At 44.5% G+C, this 16,232-nt stretch overlaps 1 protein-coding gene across 1 annotated transcript in view; it reads right to left on the bottom strand.

Moving 5' to 3' along the window:
* LOC144785418 (UPF0764 protein C16orf89 homolog) overlaps positions 1-16,232 on the bottom strand; it is a 793,662-nt gene that overhangs the window by 37,804 nt on the left and 739,626 nt on the right. Inside the window, exon 7 of the mRNA XM_078664337.1 lies at positions 8,731-8,817. Coding sequence (XP_078520463.1) covers positions 8,731-8,817 — 87 coding nt within the window. The remainder of the gene's footprint in view (positions 1-8,730; positions 8,818-16,232) is intronic.

Raw genomic sequence — 16,232 nt, 5'->3', positions numbered from 1 at the left:
GTTTTAACGGGGTATACCCTAAAACTACCTGACCTGGGTCAATGATTAGGTACATATAATAGCCCTGGTAGATTCAAGTCAGGAACAAGAACATTTTCATGGGGTCACAGCCCCTTCTTTTATACACAAAATTCTTTGTCTCCAAAGGTGCAGGCAAGGGGTGAACCAGATGCAACTGGTTCTAGAGCACTTTGTTTTGCTCAGCCCCTCTCCTTATTCACAGGACAGGCCAGGGACATCAGACACAGCACAGGGGGTGGAGCCAGCATTGTGGAGGGAAGGCCCAGCCCTATTCAGGTCCCAGGTGCAACTCCTCCCTCCCATCTAGATGCAGATCTCCCCATTCACCACCGGGCAGACCCATCCTGACTCCTGGAGCCAAGCACACCAGCCAGCTCCAGCCAGACAGTCAATTCACATTCACTGCACAGACATGCCAACTTCTTAAAGTGGCACTTCTCCACTAGACACAATAAATCTGCGCACATCATCACCCAGCATTTAATCTCACGGGTTTGCATATACGAAACTCGCCCCTGCACTCCTCTCACATCAGGAACTACCATGGACACACATATTCTCCATGCATTCCTAGAGGAGGGCAGGCCAATCTCACCACATGCACTCAGAGAGCGCACACACTTTACACTGGGCCACAGTGCTAAAGTGCGCAGAGACCAGAAATCAACTAACATCATGTCATTATTAAAGGCAAAAACTTCAGGGGTGAACCTGCCATAAGGGCCAAGTCCAACAATGAGCATCAGTTTTGTTACACAAGGACACATTCATTTTTTTTAGGCATGGGTAGATTAACTGATTTGTCCAGAATCACAGGATGTTGAGTGTCGCTGGGGAGACTTAAACCAGTTTCCCCATCTTCGAGTCGACCGCTCTAGCCATAAGGCTACATCCTTAGTGTTAGGTATTTGACTCCCATGACTTTCGGTTGCGGTGGCTGGTTCCCACAGTGCTTGGAGTCCCTATCTGGTTTCTCCTAGTATCGTGACTCTCTGAATCCGTTCAGCTTCAGTATCTGCAGCACATCTTCTGTCCTGGACCTCCTCTCTGTGTTCTCTGTAGTCCTCTTCCTCCTCCAGAAATGAGAAACGGTCATTACAACTGGGGCATAACCATGCATGCTGTTTCCATGCAAGCAGAAAAACGATTGCCTTAATGACGCATGTGCCTTACCCACATATATGTGGTTAAGGCACTAAGCATTCAAGATGCAAAGTGCATGGGCAGGGAGAGGAACAGAAAGGATTGGGAGAGGGAGGACCATAACATGTCTTGGTAAGTAGGGGTGGGGCCAGTGGGTGGGGGTAGTGGGGTTGTTGGGGGAGGGGTCATTTTAAGTTATGGGGCTCCAGGTGGGGCTTGTGGTCAGGGTAGTTTTCATGGCTGGTGGGGGTAGATTTCAGGGATGGGGCGGGGTTTTAGGACTCAGGGTTGCAGGGGCTAGGGTCAGATCTTTATCACGAATATTTACCAATCATTCCTTTACAATGAAATATGATGTAAAGGCATGCGTGGTAAAGATGTGGTAAAAGCATGCGTGGTGAAGACGCAGTCAATGTTAAGACCGCGTTCTTAAAGCATGAGTGGTTTGGGGAGTCGTGGTTCCATCATACAACCTCCAGAAATGCATCTATCATCACTTTATCCTCTTCTCTGTTTCCTGTGTTTGCCATTTATTTCTGTTTCCCTTATCTTACTTTTGTTTTCACGATTAGGCCCTGTGGTGTCCCCCCAAAGACAGAGCCTCAGGTAAGTCTTTCTTCCTCTTACAAAAATCTTGTCTTTTAGTTCAATGACAAGCAGAAACAAGCCTCTAGAACTCACACTTAAGTTGAGGCTGATGATGACAACACGATAATGCGGATTTCCACCCCATACTTTCTTGCTCCTAATGGATGGGACTGGTTGCTTCCTGACTCCTTTTTGGTTTTTATAGAGCTTGGCCAAATCAAAAGACCACTTTCCCCAAAATGTAAACAAAGTCCCTTAGCCCTTCTTCTCTGCCTTTGGTCTTCAGGTAGGGGGTCACCAGTGAATCCAATCTGTGTTATCTCTTCCTCACTGGTATGTAGGGCTGAAGTTAATGTTCTATGAGGAGGAATGAGCTTAAAGGATCCAGCAAAACTCACAGCTTGTATACCTCTTTTTCCTGTCAGACTGAAGATGTTCAATGTAGGCCACTGTTTAGATAGATTCAGTCAGGAATGTTGGATGAGGCATGTGTATCAATGCATCCTTTACTTCATCCTTTAACCTTCTTTGAAACAAAGTCAACAATGTTCTCTTAATCCACATTGTCTTGGCTGCCAAGCACTTGATTCATGTGACACATGATGATACATCTTGCGATCCTTGTTGTATTTTACACACCTCTTTCTCTGAGTAGCTTTGAAGATCTGAACTGTCAGAGAGTCCAATAATTTCCTTAACTAGTTGGGATCTCCATTGAACTGTAATGTACCAGCAGGGACTGATGAAGGCTCGAGGCACATGCTAGCAGCAATTGTCAACTTTAATGCAGCATTTTCACTGCACAAATACTTCTATCAATATTTTGTTGCTGAATGGCATTTTCCAAATCCTGGACTGGATTCCTCTCAAAACCAGCATCGGAGTTTCACTGGTGGTGCAATTTTTCAAGTACTAGTAGCCAACTGAATCAGACTGAAGGTACAGGAACATGTAAAGAATGAATGCTTCCAAAACGTCTGAAGAAGACACACAGGATTCTCCTAACAGTATTTGCGATCAATCAATCAATCCTGTTTTATAAAGCGAGCTACTCACCCGTGAGGGTCTCAAGGCGATGCAACCGTGATAATTATTATTATTATTTATATTTATACGGCGCACAAACCATCCCCAAGGGGATCTCTCGGCGCCTAGGAGGCAGACAGACCAATGTGCAGCTTACTCATCTAAAATAGCCAGGTCTTAACGTGCTTTTTGAAAAGAGTCAAGGTAGTGCATGATCGCAGGTGTCCTGGCAGCGAATTCCAATACTTAGGGCCAAGTAAGAGAAGGCGTGGCCTCCCGTCTTCACCTTCTTAATTCTCCTCATTTGAAGGAGCTTTTGCCCACTGGATCTGAGCTGGCGGGCTGGGGCATACCATTCTAGTTTTTTTGTGAGATATCTGGGTCCAAGTCCATGGAGTGCTTTAAATACTAAGCATAAGAGTTTGAAAACTGCTCTTTTCTTTATCGGGAGCCAATGTAACTCTATCAGTAGGGGAAGAGATGGAGTTCGAGCTGGCCTATTCAATGCTAACCGTGCCGCCGTATTTTGAATGACTTGTAACGTTGAAAACAAGTCTTTCCTCATCCCTATCAGTAGCGTGTTTTCATAATCTAGTCTACTGACTAGGAGCGCCTGTAACAGGGCCCTTCTGGTGGTAAGAGGGATCAAAGGAAAAATCATTTTTAGCATACGCAAAATTCCGAAGCACTTGCCTGACAGAGTCTTGACATGCTCCTCCTGGAAGGTAGAGCTTTTATATACCTACCAAACAGGAAGTGCACTCCTTGACAACCTGGTAGAAGAAGTGTGCCATCTTGGAATGGGAAAGGTTTGTAGAGTAATAACATAGGAGGTCCTAATGGAATGGACAAGTCATGCACATAGCAAAGTCACATGCATTCAGGAGTCGAATCATGTGAACGCTTTCTTCCCCCATTACAGGAAAAAAAGAAATCTCCATAGTACCATAGATGAAAGAAAGTTTCCCTGTGCTGGATCCAGGATTACTGGTTGGTCCGTTATTCAGCTTCAGTGTGCCCCAGTGTTTCCCTGCCCCTGCAAGCTCAAGAGCCTCTTAACAAACCCCTGCTGCAAATGGCTGTAGATAGTGCACAGCGGGGACTGACTGGCTGCAAGCTGCGGGCTTAGCACAGGGTCTACAACAAACCCTAGCTGGCAATGGCCAAAGGCTGTCTTCAGCGGGGGTTGAAAGTTAAGTGTGTCATAAAAAACATGATTTTAACTAAAAATAACACAGTTAAACACGTAGATACAGTTTGACCCAAACACAACAAACCACTGCAATCCCCCAGAACTTGCGCTACCTCATTGCACTGTGTGCAATGGTGAACCATTGTAATAGTGCACACAGTCATTGGAGTTTTTGGCATCTATACAGGCCATAAAAGAGGATATTTATTGACAGGCTCCCATCCTAGAAGTACAGGTAAAACTCACCATGTGCCCCCAGCTATCTGTTTGGGTACCACCAGCTATCCCTTCACCATCGACAAGTGAGGAGACAGAAGCCACCTTCCTGCCAGAATGCGGCTAAACTAGGGTGCATCACTGCCTCCATCACTATGCTGGAAAAGGTCCAGCTAATCTCCACATGTGGGACCACTGGGAAGTATAATCATAGGGCAGGGCAGGATGCAAGAAATCCAGGCGGGGCTTCAAAGAAGACAATTCATGTTCTTTCATCTCAACATCGAAGAAAAGCGGGATGCTAAAATAGACAATCCAATATAGAATACAATGGGGCAGATTTCCGTTGCCTGACGCATCTCTGCAAATCGGCAGAGATGCGCCAGGAAAGATACGGCACGCAAGTTCATCGTTGCGCCACCCATGATGCGCCGCATTTACAATGCGGCGCATCATGGCGCAGGAATGAACAGATGCGTGTCACATCTTGGGCGTAAAGTTGGCGCAGTGCTGAAGTTGTGTTGCGTGCGGCACGCAACTCCAGCACTTTTCCGACTTGCCCTATCTTTAACGTGGTGCGCCAAGCCTTACGCCTGCTTCAAGCAGGCGCAGGGTTTTGACGCATCAGCGTTGGGAAAGTGACTCAGTGAAATCTTGTAGATTTCACTGAGTCACTTTTCAGGGGCGTTCCTGCGACGGAACGCCCCCCCCCTGCACCGGAATGCCTACATGAAACCTGACGCAGGTTTCATGTGGGCAGGGCCTTACACCGTGACGCATCTCCATAGATGCGTCACGTTGTAAATGCCTCGTAGGGATGCGCCACGTTTACACCGCCTTGCGTGACGCAACAGCGGCATAAACGTAGCGCAAGGGGCTTGTAAATCTGCCCCAAAGTGTCAATTGATTAAAATATACAATATAATAGAGCAATTGATATCGCTTTGAGGGCAGCAGCGGTTTTCTGTGATTTGCTCTTGGGCACCTGTGGCACTGCCCCTGGTAGTTTCAAGAGTCAATAAGGCAGTAATAACAGCAAAAAGTAAACTGAGCTGTTGGGGCCATGTTTGTTTTTTGTTAGGCTTTCAGACATTTCCCTTAGCCTAGATCATGAGCAGAAAAAATGAGTGTAAAGGGAGGTTAGGCTGTAATGGCACAGTGGATCAAATGGTGTGTAATGTCAATTCTCATTATTTACAACAAGGGGTGGTGATGGACAGAGTCTCTGAATTAAGCAGAGTACTCTCACCCAGTCAAGAGATCAGGGCTAGATCCAACACCGTTTTTTAGCTCATTGCACCATCCCAGTTTCAGAACCTGGCTGTATGCAAATTAGTCTGTCCCTGGCCCAGTGCATCATGGGAACAGGGCAGACCAGACTACAAAAGCCAATTCTTACACTGGGAAGGAAACAAGCTTCCGGGGACCGGTTTCTGCCATTTCAGGCGTCTTCGGCCCGGCTTGCTTGAATCCTGATGGTGCAATGAGCAAGGGACTCACATCTGAGTATACCCTTCCACGCTTAGGGTGGACAAAATTATTTACAACAAGGGGTGGTGATGGACAGAGTCTCTGAATTAAGCAGAGTACTCTCACCCAGTCAAGAGATCAGGGCTAGATCCAACACCGTTTTTTAGCTCATTGCACCATCCCAGTTTCAGAACCTGGCTGTATGCAAATTAGTCTGTCCCTGGCCCAGTGCATCATGGGAACAGGGCAGACCAGACTACAAAAGCCAATTCTTACACTGGGAAGGAAACAAGCTTCCGGGGACCGGTTTCTGCCATTTCAGGCGTCTTCGGCCCGGCTTGCTTGAATCCTGATGGTGCAATGAGCAAGGGACTCACATCTGAGTATACCCTTCCACGCTTAGGGTGGACAAAATTATTTACAACAAGGGGTGGTGATGGACAGAGTCTCTGAATTAAGCAGAGTACTCTCACCCAGTCAAGAGATCAGGGCTAGATCCAACACCGTTTTTTAGCTCATTGCACCATCCCAGTTTCAGAACCTGGCTGTATGCAAATTAGTCTGTCCCTGGCCCAGTGCATCATGGGAACAGGGCAGACCAGACTACAAAAGCCAATTCTTACACTGGGAAGGAAACAAGCTTCCGGGGACCGGTTTCTGCCATTTCAGGCGTCTTCGGCCCGGCTTGCTTGAATCCTGATGGTGCAATGAGCAAGAGACTCACATCTGAGTATACCCTTCCACGCTTAGGGTGGACAAAATTATTTACAACAAGGGGTGGTGATGGACAGAGTCTCTGAATTAAGCAGAGTACTCTCACCCAGTCAAGATATCAGGGCTAGATCCAACACCGTTTTTTAGCTCATTGCACCATCCCAGTTTCAGAACCTGGCTGTATGCAAATTAGTCTGTCCCTGGCCCAGTGCATCATGGGAACAGGGCAGACCAGACTACAAAAGCCAATTCTTACACTGGGAAGGAAACAAGCTTCCGGGGACCGGTTTCTGCCATTTCAGGCGTCTTCGGCCCGGCTTGCTTGAATCCTGATGGTGCAATGAGCAAGGGACTCACATCTGAGTATACCCTTCCACGCTTAGGGTGGACAAAATTATTTACAACAAGGGGTGGTGATGGACAGAGTCTCTGAATTAAGCAGAGTACTCTCACCCAGTCAAGAGATCAGGGCTAGATCCAACACTGTTTTTTAGCTCATTGCACCATCCCAGTTTCAGAACCTGGCTGTATGCAAATTAGTCTGTCCCTGGCCCAGTGCATCATGGGAACAGGGCAGACCAGACTACAAAAGCCAATTCTTACACTGGGAAGGAAACAAGCTTCCGGGGACCGGTTTCTGCCATTTCAGGCGTCTTCGGCCCGGCTTGCTTGAATCCTGATGGTGCAATGAGCAAGGGACTCACATCTGAGTATACCCTTCCATGCTTAGGGTGGACAAAATTATTTACAACAAGGGGTGGTGATGGACAGAGTCTCTGAATTAAGCAGAGTACTCTCACCCAGTCAAGAGATCAGGGCTAGATCCAACACCGTTTTTTAGCTCATTGCACCATCCCAGTTTCAGAACCTGGCTGTATGCAAATTAGTCTGTCCCTGGCCCAGTCCATCATGGGAACAGGGCAGACCAGACTACAAAAGCCAATTCTTACACTGGGAAGGAAACAAGCTTCCGGGGACCGGTTTCTGCCATTTCAGGCGTCTTCGGCCCGGCTTGCTTGAATCCTGATGGTGCAATGAGCAAGGGACTCACATCTGAGTATACCCTTCCACGCTTAGGGTGGACAAAATTATTTACAACAAGGGGTGGTGATGGACAGAGTCTCTGAATTAAGCAGAGTACTTTCACCCAGTCAAGAGATCAGGGCTAGATCCAACACCGTTTTTTAGCTCATTGCACCATCCCAGTTTCAGAACCTGGCTGTATGCAAATTAGTCTGTCCCTGGCCCAGTGCATCATGGGAACAGGGCAGACCAGACTACAAAAGCCAATTCTTACACTGGGAAGGAAACAAGCTTCCGGGGACCGGTTTCTGCCATTTCAGGCGTCTTCGGCCCGGCTTGCTTGAATCCTGATGGTGCAATGAGCAAGGGACTCAATTCTCTACACTACAATTTTGTTGAATCTACGTTGATGTACACACCACAGCATTAGATATGAGCTACTCACGTAGTATGTTAGCTGATTGTGGCAGAACATGCCAGTGGCATACACAGAAATTTGTGCATTGAATTATTTTGTAAATAAAAACTCTGATTTCTACGAGAGCTTGGTTGATGGGATTATCCAGTAAATAGAGTGGAAATGTCATTGGCTCTGTTTGACCATGGTGTGAGAAAATTTCAAGGAGTAACAGTAAAACAATATCTTGCAGTGTTGTGCTTGAATGGCTATTTAAGGGCGAGAGGCCTACTTAGATTAATCTATTTTGAGAGACGAAATAGGCATTATTATGTGCTGTGCTTTATTTGGCGTGGCAATTTACAAAAAAGGTTAGATGCAGTATTTACGGGACTCGATGTTATCTCTCCAGTTCGAATTCTGCACCTCGAAATGTGCCACACTTTGGTATACTGAATATCATCTCTAGTTCCATCATGTGAAAGTCAGAATAATGAAGTGTGTTTTATTGGGAAAACAACAGCAATAGTTGAACTACCGGGCTGGGAACAAACAGGCAGTTTGCCCTCTAATCAGGTTTACCGTGGGACGCCTAAGGAGGTCTTACTATTGCATAAAAATATGAAAAAGGACATGCTAGTGTACTACATTATATGCGTTGTAAATCCCGACACAATGACACAGGCAGTTAAATTTCAGAACAATTGTATTCAGCTTTAGCGCTGGTGTCGCCTAGTGCGACAATCACTTTTGGCCCCCTCCATACCCCATTACCGCCTCCTCAGATTATCTCACTACCACCGGGCAAAAGTGCCCCTTCTCTCTCCAATCATAAGATATTGCTAAACACAGCGCCCCCTGAGGTCAGTGCCCCCTCCACAGGTCAGCACCCAGTGCGGCTGCACCGGTCGCACTGCCCTGATTGCATGGTTGATTATACCTGTTAGATGGTGTTCTCTTCGTTTAACTCTTCGATGACTGTGATGCTTTTCTTGGTCGTTCTTCAAAGACAAATAATTCAAGAGACCTAATAAAAAAGTCACATTTGAATTAATGACATACAGTATTTTAAATGTGATTACAATCTATGTGAAGTACACCCCAGCAAGCACCAACTGCTTGGAAAATACGCAGCACAGGAGGTATAACTGTGGGGCTATAGCAGGAGGGCTAAAGTACTGCTCATAACTATGTGCCTTCCACCTGCCCTCACAAGACTTAGGGGCAGATTTATGATAACTGGCGCATCCCCAGGGATGCGCCAGTTATTTTGCACCGCTGCTCCGCCACCCATGGTGCGCCGCATTTACAATGCGGCGCACCATGGGGCAAAAACGGCACAGATGCGTGACGCATCTGTGCCGTGAAGGTGGCGCATTGCTGGAGTTGCGTCACAAGCGCGACGCAGCTCCAGCAAGGCTCGGGGGTGCCCCATCTTTACAATGCTGCGTCAAGACCTACGCCTGCTTCAAGCAGGCGCAGGGTTTTGATGCAGCATTGGCCTGAAAGTGACTGAGTGAAATCTTATAGATTTCACTCAGCCACTTTTGCGAGGCGCACCTGCCCCGGAACGCCCACCCTGCGCCGGAACGCCCACAAGTGGCGCAGGGCTTTACAATGTGACGCATCTGCCTAGATGCGTCACGTTGTAAATGGGTCGTAGGGATGCGTCACGTTTACGCCGCAGTTGCGTGACGCAAACGTGGCACATTCCCAACATAAATCTGCCCCTAATTACGCACAGGGGTGCATAATACTTCCACTGTTTCATTTTGTTTCCGTTACGAAAGCTATAAGCAGTAGAACAATATTAGGCAATGAATGTTCACACTGGGACGGTATTGGTTAAGAGTGTAGTGTAAGTATGTGGATGGCCTTGATATATCATTAGTGAACTTTATTCAGGCAGCTGCCCATTTGATTGGTTAGTGGGTGACTGGAAACATTGAACACCACTAGGGAAGTCATCACAGCGCTATACAACATAAATGCTATTACTATTTGGGATGGATGGCTACCCACCTCATGAAATAATCATAACTCTTGTCAGGGTGAACTCTCAAAGTCACAGAATTAACCTATGCTCAAACGCTTGGTAGCTCTGACACAGAGCAGAAAGGCTTAACTTAGGTCAATGTGTAAAATATTTATGCAGTACCAAAACAGAAATAATGTTGAAATACAGAAATTTAAAAATCCCAAACCGAATTAGAAAAATAGAGTAAAATATTGTAAACAATAGGACACCAACATGACAAAAATCAAATAAGGAGAATCAGAGATAGGAATTGTTTAATTTTTACGTAGGAATAGCACCAAGAACAATAAAGGGCTAGTGATTATTAATGGTCACGGTAGACCTGGACTTAGGCACAATTTGATGCTAACTATGATGGAGCGTTGGTCGGATACACCAACCAGATTTGTCCTCCTCAAAGATTTTACCTTTTGACTTTTAGGCTTTAAGTCCCAATTCTACCACACAAGTACACTTCTTAAGCCTCCGAGGACTTCAACAGAAGACCTTTGGGACGTACAGGGTGAGAGGCAGAGGCCAAACAGCAGGGTTTAGTCAAGGTCCAGTTGCCACTGGTCTGCTGGGCAGTTGCAGGAAAAAGCCTCTTGTAGCTTGTTGTGTCCCTGTAGCTTAAATCAGAGGTCAGCCTTATGACCCTCAGATTCTACTTCTCTGTCTTAGGCACAGGAGAGAGAAGGTTCAGTACCTTAGGCAACAGACAGGAGGTTCATGCCTCTTCTGATCTTTCTCAAGTCAAGAAGTCTTTTAAAGTGGGTGCCTGGAGATGCACTATTTATGACTCGCATGAGCTAGTGGGTGAGAATGACATCTGGGTGCGACTTAAGCAATGAGGCAATAGTGGGGGCAACCCTGCTCATTCTGGAAAAAAGTCTTTGGTCACACTAAACGTGGGCTCTGGGGGCTGAGGTGTTACAGGAGTGTACTGCTTAAATCCTAGATTCTTCCCAAATCTAACACTAAATACAGTTTGAGGCAGTCACTATACTCCTAATAAACACAGAGACAGAAGTCAGGTAGAACAAAGCAGGGCTTTTCAGCAACCAGACAGTGTATACACAAGAATTGTTCTGGCATCCCATATCCCAGTGTTCCCCAGCAGAATGGTCAATCATGATTTGACATTAAAACAGGTTTTAACACACTAATGTCAAAATGAATGTTCGTCTCCCCACCATGCATTTTCTGTCAGCGAGTAGTCATCTCTGCTCTTTCAGGTGAGTCTATTGTTTACTCCTGGGAAGAACTTCACACATTTTTCATACCTATTCCAATGCCAATTACTGTCTGGCAGAAGTGAGAGAGCAAATACAAGAATTTCAAGCAGAGAAAAGGTACGTTTCTAAAAATTACTTTCCCCTAATATTTATTACAAATTCAACTTCATCATTGTGTTGGACTTTTTTAATTAAAAATAAATGTTTCATTTTTTTATAGCTATCCCCAGACTCAAGATACTGTATTAGGATTTTAATCATCTGTACTCCGGGTTTCTATATAAGGAAGCTGTGATTGCCACTATCAAAATAGCTTTTGAGTGTAAGTCACTGTAAGGATATGTTAACATTAAATTTTCTATATGTCTTACTTTTAAACACTATGCACCCTGCCTATTGGGCAACAAAGCCTACATTTAAAATATGAATTATATCTAAAAGGGAAGTTTTGATCTTTCAAAAAGGTTAATTTTTACACGGTGAATTGCAATTTTTACACTGTTACACTCAGGCTACACTGGTAGGCCGGAAGCCAAGTTTGCACTACAACTGTAGTGGATGGAATAATGGTGCAACAGTCCACTAGTGGTATTTAACTTGGTGGCCCTGGATACAACATGGTACCATATAGTGGGGACTTATACATAATTTAATTCTGCAAATTAGGAATATATCAATTCAACACTGTTTAAAGGCAAAGCACAGACACTTTACTGCTGGTTAGCAGGGGCAAAGTGCATTTCTAAAACCATCAAAATTATAGGGTCCAGCACAAGGTGAAAAATCCACCGTGGCCACACAGAAAAGGCAGAGTTCCTACAAATACAAAATGACAATACAACATAATGTATTTGATCATTATATACAATATTTCAAATGACAGATCTACGGTTACTGATAAAGATAAGATTTAGAGTTAAAGTGTAACAACAAAGGGGTTACTTGTTCCTGTGTAGTAAAGGGTTTAAGAAAGGTTGGTATAGGTAGTAGTGAGAGGGCTGTCCCTTAATAGAAAGTGATGCCCTCACACACCCTTGTGGGTGTCATGGTTCATCACCGGGCGTTTTGCTCCTTATGGGGCCAGTGCTGCAATGCCCCACAGGCCCTGCGAGAGGGCTCATTTTCAGAGATCTTTTAAATAAAACAACTGTGATGATGCGTGGGAGTGTGTGGAGCTGAAAAGTGGATGTGCCAGTGGTCTAAAACTACCTGAAGGGTGTCCAGTGATACATTTATTTGGGGGTCCCTGCAGTAGTGTTATAAGAAGTAAAAACAGGACGGTCAGCACAAAATTATGAAGTGTTACTGTGTGGTATGTGATGTGTAACAACTGTTTGATTTTACTAGGTCAAGTCGACATGTTCCATGCCCTGGTGGTCCAGGAGGGATCTCCGGTGCTTCTTCAGGACCAGAAATAGATGAGTACCCTGCCTTAAATCAAAGAGGGTGTCAAAGTGCAATCATATGCCACCTTCCTTAGTGGTTATGCATATGATAAAGAAAGTAGTTGTGCTATGCCCACCTTATCATGTTTTATAATCCAACCTGGAGATTAAAAGGAAAGAGAAAAAGAGAAAAGACAACCACAGAATAAATTATTCTGTGTAGTGATTAGTACAGTTGCAGTAGAACCTGTCCACAACATTTCGTTGCATTCTGCAGTCTCATGCTGTAGTCTATAGGCATCACATTTAATTCTACTAGCATGGGGTGCCACCTGTATCTATGTATCAAAGTGACATCACCGGTTGTTCTGAAAAGGAGATTGTAGTAAAGCATATCAAGACAAACCGACATATAAAAACATATAAAAAGAAACACAACATACAATACATTATTTGGCATGATATCAGATATTATCGCTGACATTCGTAATGCCTAGAGAAGGCCTGTGGCATCTCTTACTCCCAATAGTAGGCCTACGTGTTCCTTAGGTTAAGGCAGAGGACCACGGGAATAGCGCGGTTGTCACTCTGGAACAAAAAACAGACGGATGCAAATAATGGTACTAAGCTCATCAAGGTACTGTCGCAATACTCACATACTCCACATGTCCTTGGTGTTTGTCATACTCATGGTCTCATACGGGGAGTGTCACATTGGACCTACCCCTTTCCCTGCCTTCCTGAAAGTCAGGGGTGTAAGGTGTCTCTGGTGTTTTTAAGCAGATTGAAGCTGCAGGTGTGGTGCATCGTAGCAGTTGGTTACCTGGAAGTGGGTCACGGGGCAGTCAGCGTGGATGTGCTCATGGCACTGAGGATGCTTGCTCTCATTGGCGTCCATCTTTAAGAATGAGAGTGGCAAAGATACTGCCACTCATGTTGTGACCGCAATTTATTTGAGGACCAACAGCAGGTTTTGGCACGTCCCAGTGAAGTAACAATACTCCAGACACCTCTGGATAATGTTCCTTCTAGTGATTTCGAGTCTCTTGCATAGTCAGGGGGGTGCGGTCAGCGATAGCGTGTGCCTGGCTATACCAAAGGGTCTCTCAAAGGTGGCCATATTAGAGATGGAAAATAACTATAGTTATGCCAGTACATGTTGTAATGACAAATTGTTTAGAAAGAAACTTAAATAATGATCTCACTCCCAATGCTATAATGTTAATTACAACAACTAGGGGCAGAGTTTACTTTAGTCATATGGAATGATTTTATACTGATAGTGAGTGGATATCGCTAGTATGACCCATCTCTTAATGTTAGTTGGTGTAGAATACAACAGACTAATCCCACTTCATTTATAGTGATGGGGAGTAGATATCGTTATTATGTCTGTGTCAGTTGTAGATTATCACAAAATGATCACTCTGGCACCCGTATCTAACTCCAGAAAGGCATTACCTTGTTCTGAAAGTGTAAATGTTAAATGTATCATGTAGGTTGAAGACTGGTCTGTTTTATCTACTCATTCCTAGTCAATCCTTTTGATTTCAGCCGCCATACAAAAATGCTGTATATTTTGATGGATTACTGGTGGGTTATGTATTTGGATGTTAGGTTAGACAAATGGCAAGGAATGTTAGAGATCTATCTGTAACGTGGCTCTAGGGTATCCATCTAGAGTCATCTGTTACACTTGTGCCAAGGAATCTCATTATTCAATGCCTGTATATGGCTCCTGAAGTGGAAGACCCAGCATTGTTCTCTTGTAAATAGTAGTTGCTGGTCCCAGCGATCAATGGCTTCCAAAATAGTCAATTTTAAGTCTTCTGGTGTGTGATTACTGTTATCAAAATGGTTTGACATTGGTAGTGCTGCGTTTGCACTGGACATTGCTGTGATGTTCTGTATTCCTAGTCTTGATAGGTCTTGTGGGCTTCCCGATGTAGTGTAAGTTGCATGGGCAGGTTACCAGGTATATGCAGTTTTTTGTGTTGCAGTTGGTCTGGCTCTCTTGTATCCATAGGCGGGATTCTCCCAGATTGATCTCCTTACTTGCTTTGGTGAGGTTTCACTCTGTGCACCTGCCACATGAGTAATGGCCCTTTATTTGTGGTAGCCCCCATAGGGTGGGTTGTCCTGGTTTTAGGCTTTCTGTGGTCATGTGTGAATAAGAAGATCCCTCAAATTCTGTATTTGTTTGAATGCAAAAACCTTGGGTTGGGAATTTTCTGGGTTCCTATTTTCAAGATGGACTAGTGTCTCTTGACAATCTTTAAGATTTGGTTGGAGGGTGGTATTAAGGTGGTCACACGGATGAGTATGTCAACCTTCACTTTTTGTTTTGGTTACAGAAAGGTGTCTCAATAGTTATACCTGGCTCTTTTTGCATGCCCGTGTGACTATTCTTCAAGTTGATGTGAACGCAATTTACCTTTCTCCAATATGCACATGGGAATCCTCAGACACACACCACTAGGCAATATGAACTGATACTTAGCCCTGAAGGGATTGGTTGAGTCTCTCACTTGTGTGAAAACCAACCGACGGAAACTTCCTCCTATCACAAACTGCAGAAGGGTTGGCAGGAGCCTATTCCATTAAAGACATCTCAGTGCAAAAACTGTCATACTCACTCACAATGCCAGAGCTGAATAACCATTTGGTATTACAATACTGATACTCTGAGGACAAACTTTGCCCAGACATAGACCCACATTTAGTTAGTCCATACCTTGAAATATGTGCTTGGGGCACCAACATTTCTCCCGGAGAGTCGGTGGGAACCATGACAACTTGAAATATCATTGAGGAGTGTATTCACAAGGCCCTCTACATTCAGGGTGGGTTGGTGAAAACATTAGTCCCTCCTCCATTTGATATATTTCTGCTATACGTCCAGTGTACCACCAGGCCACAAAGGATAGATGGGTTCAAAAATATGACTGATCTGTTCTATGTACTATCATGTCAAGAGTACTATTTTTTATAATGTATCTTCATGTAAGCATTCTTGCTTGCAAAGCATGAATTTAACAAGGACACTGTGGAAGGAATAATCAATGCTGGTTAAAGAAATACAGGCATTGACCCTGGGGTAGGGAGATGTGGACACCTCTATTACAGCACAAAACAGAGACAGAGGGCCAAGGGCAGGGAGGCATTGACTCTGAAGAATATAGGCACAGTCAGAGACACTGGAGTAGATAGACACAGAATGGGATAGAGATAAATGTGATATGATCATGGACACCTACTTAAAGATATGTGCACAGTACCAAAAAGCACAGCGACGCAGACAAGCATGTCCACAATATTTGAGGTCTTGGTCAAGTCCAATGAACTATCCTTTCTTTTTTTCAGGTTCCATAAACAACATATTCTAAGTTGTTGTATATGCCTGTGTCTACATGTGCTATCACATTAAATCAGGACATATTGGCTTTGCCAGTGCTTGAGTTGTTTCAGGCTTCTGGACTAAGTACCCTATGTGTATGTGTGTGTAATATTATATGTCTTCATATATGTGTGACTCAAATCTGATTCCTGATTAACAAATATGTATATGTGTATATGTATGATATTGCTACAGCACAAATATAGCCTAAAGGTAGAGAAATACCGCACATGGTCAAAGACAAGCATAAAGTCAGAGGAGAGGAAGATGGGCTGTGGATGGTTACTGCATTGTGATGCAGTATTTTTTCAAGAGGTGCGTCTTCAACTCTTTGCTATATTACAGCATTGTTGGCGCAGTCATGATGGACACAGGGATGTTGTTCCAGATTCTGGGATCATAGATGGA

The sequence above is a fragment of the Lissotriton helveticus genome, chromosome 10 (genome assembly GCF_964261635.1).
Source record: "Lissotriton helveticus chromosome 10, aLisHel1.1, whole genome shotgun sequence".
Taxonomy (NCBI): Eukaryota; Metazoa; Chordata; class Amphibia; order Caudata; family Salamandridae; genus Lissotriton; species Lissotriton helveticus.
The sequence above is the reverse complement of the archived record's forward strand: the minus strand, read 5'-3'. Positions and strand labels throughout refer to the sequence as shown.